The sequence below is a fragment of the Kogia breviceps genome, chromosome 5, assembly GCF_026419965.1.
Source record: "Kogia breviceps isolate mKogBre1 chromosome 5, mKogBre1 haplotype 1, whole genome shotgun sequence".
Lineage (NCBI taxonomy): Eukaryota > Metazoa > Chordata > Mammalia > Artiodactyla > Physeteridae > Kogia > Kogia breviceps.
The window spans coordinates 141,522,541-141,540,604 of record NC_081314.1 but is presented as its reverse complement, the minus strand read 5'-3'; the positions used below and the strand labels follow the sequence as shown (position 1 = coordinate 141,540,604).

The 18,064-nt window shown below is 47.7% G+C and overlaps 1 protein-coding gene across 2 annotated transcripts in view; it reads left to right on the top strand.

The window, feature by feature from the left end:
* Positions 1-380: 380 nt before the first annotated feature.
* Positions 381-18,064, top strand: part of HLCS (holocarboxylase synthetase) — a 195,790-nt gene continuing 178,106 nt past the window's right edge. Inside the window, exons 1-2 of one of the 2 annotated variants that reach the window (XM_059064053.2) lie at positions 381-650; positions 5,395-5,532. In XM_059064053.2, the coding sequence (XP_058920036.1) occupies positions 456-650; positions 5,395-5,532 (333 nt within the window). In that variant the 5' untranslated portion in view covers positions 381-455. The remainder of the gene's footprint in view (positions 651-5,394; positions 5,533-18,064) is intronic. The other variant, XR_010840861.1, reaches the window with a different exon arrangement.

Here is an 18,064-nt window from a genome sequence, read left to right as displayed (position 1 = left end):
ATGTCGGCTGTGGACGTTATAAACATATACACAGCCCCTTCCTCATTCCGCCTCCCACCCCTCAAGCAAAGGAGGTCAGACTCTGGCTTAAGCGGGCTACCGGGCTTACCCCCCAGGTCCCCAACCTACCTCACCGCCCACCTTCTCCCTCCATCACTTTACCTCCACCCTGAGCGGCCTCCCCTGATCCCCTCCCACTCACCTCCCCGGGCACGGTCTCTCTTCTCCCTCCGTCACCTCCCTTCCGCACACCCCTCCCTCCAGTCCAGGCCTCCCTTCTCCCTCCATACAAACTTCCCCCTCCCCCACCACCCCGCGGCCTTCTCCAGCCGGCGCGGCCTCTCCCCGGCGGCGCGGCCTCTTCCGGCCGGCGGGAGGGCGGGGCCGAGCGCTCGGGCGGGCCGGCCGGTGGTGCGAGCGTCCCGGGCTCGCGCTCCGCCGCCGGCCGGCCGGCCATGCTCATCACGCTGTGCTACCTGTACCTGTGGGCGCGCTGGGGGCGCGGGCCCGCCGCGCTAGTGCGCACCACGGTGCAGCAGCTGCGCGCCTCGCGCTGCTCCTTCACCTTCTGCCGCGCGGCCGCGCAGCCCCAAGGCGCCCGCGTGTGCCTGAGCCGCGGCGGCCGCGTCTTCTGCGTGGGCGAGAGCCAGGTAGGCGGGCTAGCGCGGGCGCCGGGGGGCGCGGAAGGCGGGGCCGGGCGGGGGGCGCGGGCGCGGGGGCGGGGCCGGGCGGGGCGCGGCCTTGGGGTCGGCCCCGAGCCGGAAGCGCCCCCGGGACCCCGCGCTCCGCCCTGGGCTGTGCAGCCCGGGGGCGCCCTCTGCGCCGCCAGGAGGTCGCGACCGTGGGGTCTGGGGAGCCATCAGGCTCCGGGGCTCCACTGCACGCGATGCCCATGGAGGCCCGGATAGTGGGATCAGAGACCGAAACTGTGACAGGCGATCTGGTCTCCTCTCCACGGGGTGCCGGCGCGAGCGTATGGACGCCTGGCTCTTGGCGGTGCAAAGTAGGCTTGTGCCTGTGCGCCTGTGCGGAGTCGATTAGCACCTGAGCAATGCCCACCTAGAGCCTCTTTCCTGACATCCTCTTCTGCCTACCCTGTGGGCTGGAGTTTGGTTGAACCTGATTTCAGAGAAAAACAGCAAATCCTCAGCTTTCTGTCAGGTGTTCCCGAGGTGACAAAAACTGCCCTGTCAGCTGCGTCATTTACCAGTCGGGCACCTACTGATTAGCTCTGAATCTTTTTGGTTTCGGTTTGCGCACAATCTTGTCTTTTGGCCCAATACTTGTCCTGGTGGCTGTAAGGCTGTAAGTTCAGCCGGCGCTGTCACCCACAGTGTGACCTGGGGCTGCCGTTTGATCTCTGCAAAACCTCAGCTCTCTTTCTGTGAATGGGAACCGTAGTTCTTCCCACTCTGCTATTGAAAATGGGCTTCACAGTGCAGTTCTGTGCAAATTTCCATTGACTTCACCCACTTTGTCATTAACATTTAAAAGTGTGTTGCTTTTTTTTTTTTTTTTTGTGGTACGCGGGCCTCTCACTGTCGTGGCCTCTCCCGTTGCGGAGCGCAGGCTCCAGACGCGCAGGCCCAGCGGCCATGGCTCACGGGCCCAGCCGCTCCGCGGCATGTGGGATCTTCCCGGACCGGGGCACGAACCCGTGTCCCCTGCATCGGCAGGCGGATTCTCAACCACTGCGCCACCAGGGAAGCCCAAAGTGTGTTGCTTTTGATGGGTTTCTTGTCCTTTCTTCTTCCTTCTGGAAAGTTGGATCACTCGTAGCATTAAAATGAGATTTTCTTTGTGTGTAAAACCATACACCATGTGGGAATTAAAATCTTATCTCAGGTTTGAATATTTTGTTGAGGTTATGCTTAGACATGGAATTATACTTTGCTGCTACAAATCAAAAATACCCATTCTGGGACTTCCCTGGTGACCCAGTGGTTAAGAATCTGCCTGACAATGCAGGGGACACAGGTTCGAGTCCCAGTCCGGGAGGACCCCACATGCTGAGGGGCAACTAAGCCTGTGCACCACAACTACTGAGCCCACGTGCCACAACTACTGAAGCCTGCGCGCCTAGAGCCCGTGCTCCGCAACAAGAGAAGCCACCGCAATGAGAAGCCTGCCCACCGCGACGAAGGGTAGCCACCACTCGCCGCAAGTAGAAAAATTTTGCCCGCAAAAGCCCGCGGGCGGCAACGAAGACCCAACACAGCCAAAAATAAATAAATAAATTTATTTATTTTTTAAAATACCCATCCTTGTTGGTATACTATATAACACAGAATATGAGTAAGTTCTAAGAGAGTGCATATGCAATATCGCCTAGGTGTTCATTCGTTACATACAATGGACTCCTGAGGGAGGGAGGGCTTAATTCTTGTAAGGAACCCTGATTGAGAAAGGTAATAAAATGAGGAAAAATTGAGGGGTGGATTTTTCTATAGTAGTGGTTTCCAAACTGGATTCATTTACTTAAAAAATAACCTCTAGCGACTTCCCTGGTGGCGCAGTGGTTAAGAATCTGCCTGCAGATGCGGGGAACACGGGTTCGATCTCTGATCAGGGAAGATCCCACATGCCACGGAGCAACTAAGTCCATGCGCCACAACTGCTGACCCTGCTCTCTAGAGCTCGCGAGCCACAACTACCAAAGTCCCCACGCCTAGAGCCCATGCTCCGCAACAGGAGAGGCCACCTCGATGAGAAGCCTGCACAGCTCAAGGAAGAGTAGCCCCCCGCTGCCTGCAACCAGAAAAAGCCCGTGCGCGCGCAAGGAAGACCCAACGCAGCCAATCAATCAATCAATCAATTTATTTAAAAAAGAAACTACCTCTAAAAGGTTTAGATTAGAGTAGAAATAATGAACATCCAAAAAATAATGAGATGCAAATGTCTTTCATTCTCTTGGGAGACAGTTTTACTTTTGCACATCTCCATGACTTTATTGGGCTTCTGTTAACTTTGATACCTGTAACTAATGCTCTTCAGCCCTTGCTGACTGCTCCAGCAGGGTGTAGGGACACGTGGGCCAAACCAGCTCTGGGCTTTCAGGGTTTTTGTAACTTCCTGTCCTTCTTAGAACTTTGCCCAGAAATCACTGTCTCACAGAGATGCCCCGGAGCTTCCAGACTAGATGTGGCCAGCCACCTCTGTATCCTCATAGACTTTAAATTGCGCTTCATATTTACAGTTATTTTTTTTATTGTGACATTATTTTTTTTTTCATTTTTAAAATTTAAGTAGAGTTGATTTACAGTGTTGTGCTAATTTCTGCTGTACAGCAGAGGTTCCATTATACATATATATATATATATATATATATATACACACATATATATATACATATATATACACACACACACACATATATATATATTCTTTTCCATTATGTCTGGTTTTTATCCTTTTCTCCCTAGGAACTGGGTCTGTTTAGCTAAGCAGCTTGACCTGTAATAGTCACTCAGTATTTCAACAAATGAAGTAGTGATTGTTGAGTTTAAGCTCTGATGTTTGAGGCCTACAATTGGAAAGTTTGACTATTTGTGATTAGCTACTGTTATCTAAGATTGCAGATATCATGGGGCTGGTGATTTGGTTCAGTACGTACCTGTTGGTACCTGTTGTCGGTCTACCTGGGCTGAAGTAACTTTACAGAACTGAATCTTATGCCTTTGCTGTGTCCATTATCTTATATACTTCAAATCATATGCATAAGTACTGATAGTGTATGTTTATATAATTGAAGGTCCCCCAAGAACTGGTAAGTATCACCAAAGAGAGTTTATACAAACCGGAAATTTTAAACTTTTTGTGTAATATACACATTTTCCATGAGTAAAGTGGACAGTCTGTTTTTTGTTTTTAACTATTATATTGATAATTATGTTTACCCATAGGAGGAGTTTTTTTCTCCCTCATTTTCATTCATTAATTGGTTCAACAGATATTTATTAAGCCTCTGCTTTGTGCCAGGTTACTAGGCCTGGTGAAAATACTTTCTGATCTTCCCAGCAAGGGCAGATTTGAACTGATAAGCAACTATGGAGCTTTACCCAAATGCCTTTTTTTTTTTTGAGGAGGCGGGGTGATGATTAGGCACCCCCGACGGGCAGCCTTAGATTTCAGCTTTTTCTGCTAAGGATGTGCCTTGTTTTTGGTGTAGATTAATGTACAGTTCTTTTAGAGAAGTTTCAGGAGAAGAGCAGAGACTAATGGACACATCCAATCTGCTAACCAATTTTTTTTAATTAAAAAAAATTAATTAATTTATTTTTGGTTGCGCGAGGGCTTTCTCTAGTTGTGGTGAGTGGGGGCTGCTCTCAGTTGCTGTGCGTGGGCTTCTCATTGCGGTGGCTTCTCTTGTTGCGGAGCACGGGTTCTAGGCGCGCGGGCTTCAGTAGTTGTGGCATGCAGGCTCAGGAGTTGTGGCTCACGGGCTCTAGAGCGCAGGCTCAGTAGTTGTGGCGCACGGGTGTAGTTGCCCCGCGGCATGTGGGATCTTCCCGGACCAGGGCTCGAACCCGTGTCTCCTGCATTGGCAGACGGGTTCTTAACCACTGCGCCACCAGGGAAGTCCGTGCTAACCACTCTTGATGCTATAATGGCTGGAGGAAGAGGAGGAATAGCTCTTCGGGCATCTGTCAGCAACAGGCTTCTGCTGACCATCGGGCACTTCTGAGCCACCTCATCTTTTTCTTTATTTTTGGCCACGCTGAGCAGCATGTGGGATCTTAGTTCCCCGACCAGGGATCAAACCCGTGCCCCCCTGCAGTGGAAGCACGGAGTCTTAACCACTGGACCGCCAGGGAAGTCCCTGAGCTGCCTCATCTTTTTTTTTTTTTTTTGTGGTACGCGGGCCTCTCACTGTTGCCGCCTCTCCCATTGCGGAGCGCAGGCTCCGGACGCACAGGCTCAGCGGCCATGGCTCACGGGCCCAGCCGCTCCGCGGCATGTGGGATCCTCCCGGACCGGGGCACGAACCCGTGTCCCCTGCATCGGCAGGCGGACTCCCAACCACTGCGCCACCAGGGAAGCCCTGCCTCATCTTTAAATGTGCTTCCAAGTTGTAATTTAGAAGGTTCCTACATGCTCTCAGCAGTAAGGAATGGTGGGAATAAGTTTCAGAATTAATTGCTTGATAAGAAATATCTAGAGATGTTAAAACTGTCATGAGACATTGAGGGATGCTGCAGCTGTTTAAATAGTCACAGTTCAACAAAAAAAATGCAGGGTTAATGTGGTCTATAGGAGAGCATCCAATGACCTTATTTATTTAGATGCCACCTGGAATTGCAGAGGCGGCATTGTCCTGGATGTTGATATAAATGGCAGTTGTGGTTTGAAGTCATATTGAGTCCTTCCTTTTTGTGTTTCTGTCCCTCTATCCAGTCCATTGATGACTTGAACAAATGGGCCCTGTTTCTGGTTTCTCCTTTTATACTTGAAGCAGAACACATAGCATTTGTGACAGAGAACATTTGGGTGCAAGGTGACACTTTACAGAGACCATCGTCCTCTTCGGAAACTGTGAGTACCGTGTTTTTCACTTGTGTACCATAATCAAAACTAATTTGGTTTTTTGATGAGTGCTTTTACCTGGCCTTTTACCTTCCCTTTCTTTTCTGATATTTTGGGTTAAGTAAAAATATATTAGTAGGGAATTCCCAGTGGTTAGGATTCGGCACTCTCACTCTGGCACTGCCGGGCCCAGGTTTACTCCCTGGTCAGGGAACTAAGATCCCGCAGGCTGTAGCACGGCCAGGGGAAAAAAGAAAAAAAAAATTATATATATATGTAAAATTACTTTCACCTGTTTCTTTTTACCTTTTTAATGTGGCTGCTAGATTTAAACCTAACTGTGTTTTGGGACTTCCCTGGCCGTCCAGTAGTTAAGACCCTGTGCTTCCACTGTACACCACAGGGGGCACGGGTTTGATCCCTGGTTGGTGAACTAAGATCCTGCATGCAATGCGGCGCAGCCCCCCAAAAAAGAAAAAAGCTACCTGTGTTTTAAGTTGTTTTGTGGCTCGAGGCATGTTACTGCGCAGCGCTGCTCAAATCTCTCCCCGGGTCATAGGGTCCCGCCCCACAACTTATTGCTTCCAAAATCCGATGATTTATATTGCCACATACTTCCTGGAGATTTCACCCCAAGTATTCCGAAAGCACTTCAAACTCAGTAATGTGTCCCACACTGGTTGTTTATATCCCTCTGCTGGAAAAAAAGAAAATCTCAGGTGAACACCCCAAACTGTGCTTCCTTTCACCCCCTCCCGCGTCCTTCCTGCCATTCGGTTACGAGCTCTACTAATTCCACTCCCCAGGTGTCTCTGCTTTACTCCTTCACTGCCATCCCTCCTCATTCCATTCTCTTCTTCATTATCTTTTTGTTGAAACTGTGAAGATGTCATCCCATCTTGGGTGCCTTCGGTGTGGTTTCCTCTGGACGGCCCGTTATCTTTCTAGGCACATATCCAGCGGGGTTGCACTCTGGCGTAAGCTCTCCATGGATGCCTTCTGACCAAAGCCAGCACCTCTCAGGTTCATGGAAATCTGACCCTAACCCCCTCGCGTGCTGCTTCTGCTCGGGTGTCTGTGATGAGTCCTTTCTGCCTTTACTCACCCACCCTATGTTCCCCACCTGCCGCGTGGATAGTCCAGGAGGGGTTTTGCTGATGACAGAAAACCTAGTCACTGGACCTCCATCTCACAAACACTGTCTTTAAGACATTGTAATGGGGTCTTCCCTGGTAGTCCATGGGTAAAGAATCCGCCTTACAATGCGGGGGACGAGGGTTCGATCCCCGGTCAGGGAACTGAGATCCCACATGCCGCGGGGCAACTGAGCCCGCGTGCCACAACTACTGAGCCCGCGTGCCACAACTACGTAGCTCGCCTGCCTCAGCTGGAGCCCAGGCACCACAGCTACAGAGTCCACGCGCCCTGGAGCCTGCGCGACACAACTAGAGAAGACTGTGTGCCACAACTAAGACCCGACGCAGCCAGAAATAAATTAAATAAATATTTTTAAAAAAAGACATTGGGTTTGGATGAACAAAAAGGAAGAGAGGAATAAGACTGGGAATAATTGACTGCAACTCAAGGTGGCTAGAAATGAGAGTTAGGAGATAGGTGAAGTAAAGGAGAGCAGGAAACTCTCCTTTGTTTGGGGCTCGGGAGGGGGCATAGGATTTGGCAGGTGGCCTGAGAGTAGCCTAGTATGCTACGACATTATGTTTTCTCCTGCAGGTTCCTACTGTTTTATTAAGCCTTATGTATACTTATGATAATAATGATAAAATGTATTGAGCCCCTGCTTGGCATTTATATGTATTACCTGTAATGCTTACAATTCTACAAGATATTACTGTAATTTTTTTTTTTTTGGCTGTGGTGTGTGGCATGTGGGATCTTAGTTCCCCTACCAGGGATCAAACCTGTGCTCTCTTCAGTGGAATCGTGGAGTCTGAACCACCAGACTTCCAGGAAAGTCCATTATTGTCATTTTTAAAGATAAGAAAACCAAAGTTATCAGATTAAAGGTTGAAGTTTTCTTTTTAAAAAAAAAAAAAATTATTTATTTATTTACTTTTGGCTGCGTTGGGTCTTCGTTGCCGTGCGCGGGTTTCTCATTGCGGTGGCTTCCCCTGTTGCAGAGCAACAGGGCTTCAGTAGTTGTGGCACGTGGGCTCAGTAGTTGTGTCTTGTGAGCTCTAGAGCACAGTCTCAGTAGTCGTGGCACACGGGCTTAGTTGCTCTGCAGCATGTGGGGATCTTCCCGGACCAGGGCGCGAATCCGTGTCCCCTGCATTGGCAGGCAGATTCTTAACCACTGCGCCACCAGGGAAGTCCCTGTGCTTCAGATCTTAAAAAGGAGTTGATTTCACAGGTCTCTGTCTTCTGGATCTGCTGTTACCATTCAGGTTGATTGTTTGATGGGATTTTGCAGCTTGGGGGCTCTTATGACTCTATGTATTTTTCACCTAACTCTAAAGTCATTTAAATTTGACAGGATCCTAAGATATTTAACAGCAAATACATTATAGAGGAAAGACTTTTGAACTTGTTGAGACCTTACATTCTTTCCCATTTTTAGGATTGTACAATACCATGCTTACAGATGCGATACCGTTCTTACAGATGTCAGAAAATGGCATCTTTTGAAACTTTGGATATCTCAGATGGCTTGCATTTGTGGTTTTTCTACAGACCCCCAACAGCAAATAAATGAATCTCAGGAATTAAGTTTAAAAAATGTAGCATTCACATATTCATATTTTCACTTAGTCATTCTTTTACTAACAGATATTTATTGCACAGTAGACTGTGTTCTAATTATTTTATTAGGTACCATAGTAGATACCAATGGGTCGTGGCAGATTCAGCTCAATTTTCAGTATCTTCTGTGCTTATATTAGCAGTCCTGTTCCGTAAGAATCTCTGACCCAAAGAACTTACACAGTTCTCTTATTGTAGAAAATTCACTAATGTTTCTATTATTCTTTCAAGGCCTTCATTCATTCCTCCACCCAAGGTTTACTGAGTGCCTATTATGTGCCAGATTGTGTGCTAGGGCTGGAGGTATGTCATATGGAGATGAAAGATGCATTTAGAGACGACAGTCACGGTCATCTTAAGGAGCTCACAGTGTCAGGGAGAAGACAGCTAAGGAAAGGAACAAGTAAAGTTCATCGTGAAAAGTGCTCTGGGAGGGCTTCCCTGGTGGGCGCAGCGGTTGAGAGTCCGCCTGCCGATGCGGGGGACGCGGGTTCGTGCCCCGCTCTGGGAAGATCCCACGTGCAGTGGAGCGGCTGGGCCCGTGAGCCATGGCCGCTGAGCCTGCGCGTCCGGAGCCTGTGCTCCGCAACAGGAGAGGCCACAACAGTGAGAGGCCCGCGTACCGCAAAAAAAAAAAAAAAAAAGTGCTCTGGAAAGCAAGTATGGGGCTGATGGTGAATCTGTCCAGATGGGGCGGCGTCAGGAAGGATGTTCCAGGGGCGGGAAGTAATATCTGAGTTTTTAAGGAAAAAACAGGAATTACGTGAAGAAGGAGGACAAGGCTTCCAGTCAGAACAGCAGATGCGGAGGCACATAGCATTTGCACTTGGAGAACTGCACACAGTTCAGTACAGTTGGAGAAGGCCAGAGGGGAAAGATGGGGCTGGAGTGTTACGTGGGAAGTTACCTTGATGTAGTGATAGCTTTCCAGAACATTACCAGGCAGGTTATCCAGCGGTCACAGACTAGAGAGGCTCACAGAAAAAGTTAAGACGCTCAAACTGCACAGTTTATTAAATCGATTCAAAATGTACAGCAAGAAACAGACAGTTCTGGGGTCCGTTAACACCTAGATGGGGTGGCTGAGGCATGGAAGGACCGCACCCCTGAATCCTGAGCTAGGCAGTGTTCACACGTCCTGCCTCTCTCTGCTGCATCTGCCTTCCCCGCCGAGGGTGTGGTTACAAGGACCGGAGTTGGGGTTGAACGGGACTCGGCAGATGGAGGGTGCCTGTGGCCAGCACACACTTGCTGTGTTGGAGAGATTCGGGACATGTATGCCTGGAAGAGCTGCGGCTTACTAGTGACCTGCTGAGAAGCTGTGCATTTTACCTGTATTTCTAGGCAGACTGTACATGGGACCCTAATGGGTGGCTGATTTAGAGATGACGTAACTGTCAATCTGGAGGTGGCATGATTTGTGTCTTGCTAATATTTAAGATTTACTTGGTCCATCCACGACTTTCTGCTTAGGAGGAATACTGTCTTTTGTTCTGTCCCTTTTATCTATGTTCAACACACATACGTTCCTTTCGTCTCCCCTATCTTTAGCATGTCTTAAAAGTTACTGACTTAATATAAATATGATCTTCATGCTGTTTGTTCTTCTTGATGTTATTTTATTTTTTTTGTGGTACACAGGCCTCTCACTGCTGTGGCCTCTCCCGTCGCGGAGCACAGGCTCCGGACGCGCAGGCTCAGTGGCCACGGCTCACGGGCCCAGCCGCTCCGCGGCATGTGGGATCTTCCCGGACCGGGGCACGAACCCGTGTCCCCTGCAACGGCAGGTGGAGTTGCAACCACTGCATTTGGTTGGGAAGCCCTGTTCTTGTTTTTTATGTAGCAAAATTGAGTGTTCTTTAATGGTATGGCAAATACACAGGATACACAGATTGTAAAAGTTTTCTTAGCACTAATTAGGAATTTGGACTTTATCCTATGGACAGTAGGCTAAAACTTTTTCTTTTTAAAAAAAAATTATTATTCCTTTTTGGTTTTCTTTTCCTTTAAAAAAAATTTTTTTTTAAGCAGGATTAGCAGATTTGTACATTAGAAAGATCACAATTCATGCAGATTGGAGACTGGATCAGGGAGGCAAACCTGGAACAGATTGTACTCCATGTGGGGACGGAGACGAGCCTTGCAGAGTATTGGTAATAGGAAGGGGGGAGATGGGGACAGATGTAGGAGCTTTTTATGAGATGATGAAGGATTTTGGGGTGGATGGTGGGTCATTCCTGGAGACAGGGAATGTGGCAGGAGGGACTGGTGGAGGGACCCCTGTAAAGAATGCAGTTTTGCACCTTGGTTTTCTCAGCTTTGCTGAAATAACAGATGACCTCAGAATTTCAGTGGCTTCTAACAACAAATCTTTGTTTTTGCTCGTGTCACACAGGCTGATCAGGTTTGCTGCTGGTGTTTCAAGCTGCAACTGCTCTAGGCTCTGCTCCACACATCTTTCCCTTGCAGGGACCAGACCAAAAGAGCATGTCGGTCTCACACAGAGTGGAGGAGGGAGAGAGCTGGGTGAAACTCAGTGTAGTAGATTTAAGATGGCTGGCTGCAAATTCCTTTCTCTTATTTTTTTTTTTTTTATTTATTTATTTTTTGAGGTACGTGGGCCTCTCACCGCTGTGGCCTCTCCCGCTGCGGAGCGCAGGCTCCGGACGCGCAGGCTCAGCGGCCATGGCTCACGGGCCCAGCCGCTCCGCGGCACGTGGGATCTTCCCGGACCGGGGCACGAACCCGCGTCCCCTGCATCGGCAGGCGGACTCTCAACAACTGCGCCACCAGGGAAGCCCCCTTTCTCTTATTGAGAGGTGGAGTCTTATACCCCTCTCTTGAATCTAGGCTGACCTTAGTGATTTGTTTATTTAATAGGATGTGGTAGAAGAGACATTCTGGCGCCTCCAAGGCTAGATCATAATAAACCATGCAGCTTCCGCCTGGGTTCTTGGAACCCAGCTCCCATGCTGTGAGGAAGCTCAAGCTGCCCTGTGGCAAAGTCCCCATGAAGAAGAACTGAGGCCCTCCGTGGACAGTCCTAGTTGAGTTCCCAGCTGGCAGGCGGCCCCAGCTTGCCAGCTGTATGAGGAAGTCATCTTGGAAGTGGATCATCCAGGCCCAGTTGAACCATCCTAGCTGATGCCATGTTGAGCAGAGTTGAGCCGTCCTTGTTAAGCTCTGCCCAAATTGGGATTTGTGGGCAAAATAAATGATGAGCATAAGCCACTAAATTTTGGGGTGGTTTGTTACCAGCAGTGGATAACCAGAACACTTTGGATGTCTGTTAAAGCTTCTCCTCTTCCTCGGGTTACCAGCATCAGTGGAGCAGGGATATAAAGTGAACAATTGGGGGTGCTAGTGCAGTACACTGTAGACATTGGGTCTCAGGTGCTTATGGAGCATCTAAAGAACACACATGATAGGGACTTCCCTGGCAGTCCAGTGGTTAAGACTCTGCGCTTCCATTGCAGGGGGCGTGGGTTTGATCCCTGGTCTGGGAACTAAGACCCTGTGAGCTGTGTGGCCAAAAAGAAAAAAGTTAAAAAAAAAAAAAAAAAAAAGAAAGAAGAACACACATAATAGAAAAAGGTTATGACAACAAGGGTATTTCTATTATTTTCTGATTAGCTCTCATTTATTCAGAAAATTAGAACACCTAGACCACCCTTTTTCTTGAGTTTCTGGTCAGTTACGGTTTTGCAGAACCACCTTAAGTCTCATCTGGGTCACTTTATTATCTCATCTCTTGCTTGCTGTGGACTTGTCATATCCCTTACACTGTCACTTGATTTTCCAACACCCTTCTCTTAAGAGCACCGTGGGGCACCGTATCTTTTTTTTTTTTTTTTTTTTTTTTTTTTTGTGGTACACGGGCCTCTCACTGTTGTGGCCTCTCCCTTTGCGGAGCGCAGGCTCCGGACGCGCAGGCTCACCGGCCATGGCTCACGGGCCCAGCCGCTCCGCGGCATGTGGGATCTTCCCGGACCGGGGCACGAACCCCCGTCCCCTGCATCGGCAGGCGGACTCTCAACCACTGCGCCACCAGGGAAGCCCCGTATCTTTTTAAATAATAGCGTGACAATGAATTTGGTAGTACTCTTGTATCTTTTCTGTTTTCAAACCCAAAAGGCATTGAGAATAATTGAAAGTAAGAAATAACCTGTTCCCCTTACTCCCCTGGTTTCAGATTCTTCACGTCTCTTTGTGTCTAGCCCTCCTTCATTCAATTCATTACTAGATGTTTACAAACCTAGCATATAATTACATTGATTTGTAAGAGGAGAAACAAGAGCCAAAAAATTAGCAGTGTCGATGCTGTGACATTGATCTTATTCAGGGTAACTGATTGCAACTTGTATTTATGTGGTTCTCTTGAGAAACAGAATAGGGTGTGTGTGTGTGTGTGTGTGTGTGTGTGTGTGTGTGTGTGTGTGTGTGCGCGCGCGCGCGCGCGCGCGCATGTGTGCACGCGTGTGCATTATACATACATACATATATATGTGTACATATATAGGGAGAGAGAGGGAGGAAGTGGTGGGGGAGAGAAACAGAAAGAAAGAGATTATTTTAAGGAATCGGCTCATGTGATTGTGGTGTGAAATCTGCAGGGCCGGCCGGGGGCTGAAAACTCGGGAGATAGATGTTCCAGCTTGCGTCTGAAGGCAATCTAGAGGCAGAATTCCCTCTTTCCCTGAGAACCTCAGTCTTTTTCTTGTAAGGCCTTCAACTGATTAGTCGAGGCTCATCCACATTACAGAGGATAATCTACTCAAGCTGACTCATTTTAAATGTGAACCACATTTAAAAAATATCTTCACAGTCCCCTCTGGACTGATGTTTGGCCAAATATCCACGTACCGTGGCCTAGCTGAGCTGGCACGTAGATTAACCATCACCTAAGTGGTTATTGAGATTCCCATTGCCTGATTAGCTGCACAACTTCTGCTCCGCAGCTGCTGCAGGCGGCCTTGGGGAGGGCAATTTGTGGTAGAGAGTTTAACCCCATTCCCTTGGTCCCTGGATCGCCTTCCTGGTGCACGATGTGTGTGTTGAGTTGAACGGAGTGGACACATCAGTGGAGTCACTGCGGCCTCAAGTCCCAGACTCGGGTTGTGGAAGGGCTTTCTGCAGGCTGCACAGGAGAGGAGGACTTCCCCTTGTTTAGGGCTGACCAGGGCCTCTTTGCCTTTGATCTTGGGGAGTAAGCCTTCTGCTTGACTTTCTCCTTTCTTCCTCTGCCCCTTTGTCTCCAGCTGGAAGTGCATATGGGAAGTGGCCTGTTTGCTTTTAGCCAGCAGGCGGATGGCAGACACCCTGGATGAGTCCCGGTGACACTGCGGCTTTGCTTTGATCGGGGCCGCAGCGCCGCTTGGAGGAGTTTGCATGGTCTGTGGCTCACGGACCACGTTCCTAGAAAAAGGAAATGCACTGAGGTGAGGAAACAGCCGGCCTAGTTGAGAAACTTGATCAGGGACGTGTGTATATATTGTTCTCTGGCTGCTTCCTGTCCTTGCCCCCTTGCTTTATCTCCTGCGTCTCTCCTGGGTGTGAGGATTTCATTGTTGGCTCCTTTTACAGGAAGTGCTTACTCTGAGGCGCAGCTCCACGCCAGTGCCCGCTGCAGCAGGGTGCTACATCAACGTCTGAACAACTAAATTCTGGGCTGTTTCCCCACCGGCTGAGTATTTGTCCTTATTCTCTGCCAGCGAGAGCGCTGAGAACAAAGATGCTTTTCGCCTCATGCAGGAGGTTGCATTGCTTCTTTTCAGGTTTCCCATTCATCTTCATGTGAAAAGTCAGCTCTTGCCAAGGCGATAATTTATCTTCTCATCCTCCTGAGCTGACATCCTTCCTGCATTCTCAAAGCTGGGAATCAACTAAATATTTGTCTGAATTGTAGACTTCAACTCTTCACCCTGCATCAAAGGTGTCCTATTTTTTTTTTTTTTTTTTTTTTGCGGTATGCGGGCCTCTCACTGTTGTGGCCTCTCCCGTTGCGGAGCACAGGCTGCGGACGCGCAGGCTCAGCGGCCACGGCTCACAGGTCCAGCCGCTCCGCGGCACGTGGGATCCTCCCGGACCAGGGCACGAACCCGTGTCTCCTGCATCGGCAGGCGGACTCTCAACCACTGCGCCACCAGGGAAGCCCAAAGGTGTCCTATTTGACATTCAGAGTCCTGCCCCGGGCAGGCTGGCCCCTCCAGGTGAATCCTGCTCAGTCCGGCTGGATGTCTGGGAGGAGGTGGGAGAAGTAGGTGGTAAAAGGGAGGGAAAGCTACACGAAGAGCTAAAAACTCTGACGTTTCTCTTTCTCCAAATAGGCTAGACTGATTAGTGCATTTCGACCTTTGGACCATAAAGACTTGCATTTATTATTTTTCCCTCGAAGGCAGTGTTTCTCAACTTTAAAAACTTTGCCTAAAGAGAAAAGTTAAATTCAGTTTGAATTCTCTTTAAGGAGAGAAATGAAATACTAAGGCATAATGATTTTGTGGGGTAGTGTTGAACCTTGGAGGACCCCAGACTCTTTTCTTTTTCTTTTTAAAATTGAGATACAATTCACATACCATGAATTTCATCCTTTTAAAGTGTATAATTACAATTCAGTAGTTGTGCAGTCATCACCACCATCTAATTCTGGAACATTTTTATCACCGCCCCCCCCCCCCAAAAAAAAAAATGTGTACCTATCAGTAGTCAGTCTCCAGTGGTCCTGTCCCTGGGAGCCGCTAATCTACTTTCCAATTCTATAGATTTGTCTGATTTGAATATTTCATGTAAATAGAATCATATAATATGTGACCTTTAGTTATTGGCTTCCTAGACTTAGCATAATGTATTCAAGGTTCATCTACATTGTAACATGTATCAGTACTTCATTCCCTTTCATGGCTGAATAATATCCCATTGTATGGATATATACATTTTATTTATCCATTTATCTGTTGATGGACATTTGGGGTATTTCTACTCTTTGGCTATTATGAATAATGCTGCTGTGCACACTTGTGTACATGTTTTGTGTGTAGATGTATATTTCTAGTTCTCTTAGGTATATACCTAGGAGTGGAATTTCTGGGTCATTTGGAAACTCTGTTTAACTTTTTGAGAAACTGATGAACTCTTCCAAGGAGGGTGCACCCTTTTACATTTCTACCAGCAGAGTATTAGGGTTCTGATTTCTCAACATCCTCAATATTTGTTACTGTCCATTTTTTTTGTTTGTTTTTTTTGGCCACGCTTCATGGCATGTGAGATATTAGTTCCCTGACAGGGACTGAACCCGACTGGCAGTGAAAGTGTGAAGTCCTAACCACTGGACCACCAGGGAAATTCCCTATTGTCCATCTTTTTTTTTTTTTTTTTTTGCGGTACGTGGGCCTCTCACCATTGTGGCCTCTCCCGTTGCGGAGCACAGGCTCCGGACGCGCAGGCTCACCGACCATGGCTCACGGGCCCAGCCGCCGCGTGGCATGTGGGATCTTCCCGGACCAGGCCTCGAACCCGTGTCTCCTGTATCGGCAGGCGGATTCTTAACCATTGTGCCACCAGGGAAGCACAGAGTTGTGGGAATTCTTTATATATTGTGGATACAAATTTCTTATCAGATACATGATTTGCAAATATTTTCTCCCATTTTGTGGGTTGTCTTTTCACTTTCTTGAAAGTGTTCTTTGAAGCACAAAATTTTGTTTTTTTTATAAATTTATTTATTTAATTAATTTATTTTTGGCTGTGTTGGGTCTTTGTTGCTGCACACGGGCTTTGTCTAGTTGTGGTGAGCGGGGGCTACTCTTCATTGTGGTGCACTGTCTTCTCATTGTGGTGGCTTCTCTTATTGTGGAGCACGGGCTCTAGGCACCTGGGCTTCAGTAGTTGTGGCTCTCGGGCTCTAGAGTGCAGGCTCGGTAGTTGTGGCACATGGGCTTAGTTGCTCTGTGGCATGTGGGATCTTCCCGGACCAGGGCTCTAACCCGTGTCCCCTGCATTGGCAGGAGGATTCTTAACCACTGCGCCACCAGGGAAGCCCCACTCAAAAATTTTGATGAAGTCCAATTTATTTATTTTTTTCTTTTATTGCTTGTACTTTTGATGTCTTATCTGAGAATCCAGTGCCTGATCTAAGGTCATGACGATTTACATCTATGTTTTCTTCGAAGAGTTTTGTAGATTTAGCTCTTATATTGAGGGTTTGATCCATTTTCAGTTAGTTTTGTACCTGGTAATACATGGTATGAGATAGGGGTACATCTTCATTCTTTTGCATGTGGATATCTGGTTGTACCAGCGTAGTTTTTGAAAAGATGATTCTTTCCCTTTGAGTTGTCTTGGGAACCTTGTCCAAAATCAATCGTCTACAAATGTATATGTTTATTTCTATACTCTCAGTTCTATTCCATTGATCTATATGTTTATCTTGATGCCAGTTGTACCCTGACTTTTATTTATTTATTTATTTATTTATTTATTTATTTATTTATTAATTAATGGGCCCTGACTTTTAAATCCCAGGTTTCCTGGATAAGCAAGTAACCTCAGGGCCAAAGTTCCTTGGCTTATGGGAATTCCCCTTACCTCTGTAGGTTCAGGATTTACCCTGGCATTTGGCCTGGAAGTTCTTCATTATCTAGTCAATTCTCCAGTGCTTTTTTTTTTTTTTAATAAATTTATTTATTTTATTTATTTTTGGCTGCATCGGGTCTTCGTCACTGCACACGGGCTTTCTCTAGTTGCGGTGAGCAGGGACTACTCTTTGTTGCAGTGCACGGGCTTCTCATCGTGGTGGCTTCTCTTGTTGCAGATCACGGGCTCTAGGTGCGCGGGCTTCAGTAGTTGTGGCGCATGGGCTCAGTAGTTGTGGCTCATGGGCTCTACAGCGCAGGCTCAGTAGTTGTGGCTCATGGGCTTAGTTGCTCTGCGGCATGTGGGATCTTCCCAGACCAGGGCTCGTGCATTGGCAGGCGGATTCTCAACCACTGCGCCACCAGGGAAGCCCTCCAGTGCTTTTAAAATGATGTTTTCTTTAGTTATCCAGCATTTACTTATTTATTTATTTATTGCTGAGTCGGGTCTTAGTTGTAGCACTTGGGCTCTGTAGTTGTCACACGGACTCAGTAGTTGCAGCACGAGGGCTTAGTTGCCCTGTGATGTGTGGGATCTTAGTTCCCCAACCAGGGATTGAATCTGCGTCCCCTGCATTGGAAGGCAGATTCTTAACCACTGGACCACCAGGGAAGTCCATATCCAGCATTTAAAAATTGTTTTCAGCAAGAGTTACTTCTAAAAACCTAACCTAACAATATAAAAATGGAATTCAAAAGTATATATCTCTGATCATGAAATTTGGGGCAGGACATCCCTGAGAAGATTTTGGGAAGTAGGGAAATTATTCATGGCATCTTGGAAGAGGACCACTACATTCAATATTGCTTTTAAAGCCAGATTCTAATAATAGCAACTTCCATTAATTGAACACTTTTTCTGTCCCAAGCTTTCTACTGGGGGCATTACATAAACTCTTTAATTTCATTAACATAACAAACCTATACAATGACGGGTACTGTCATTATTCCTGTTTTATGAAATGAAGAAGCTGAGATTTGAGACGTTCCGAGAGGGTTGGCAGAGTTTGAACCAGACCCAGATCTGGGGCTCCAGAGCCAGGCTCCCAACTCCAAGGGGCTCCCTGTCTTGTCCCAGTCTCAAATTTTTTCATAAACACTGGAAGGCTTAAAGCAGGGGCCCCCAACCCCTGGGCCATGGACCGGTACTGGTC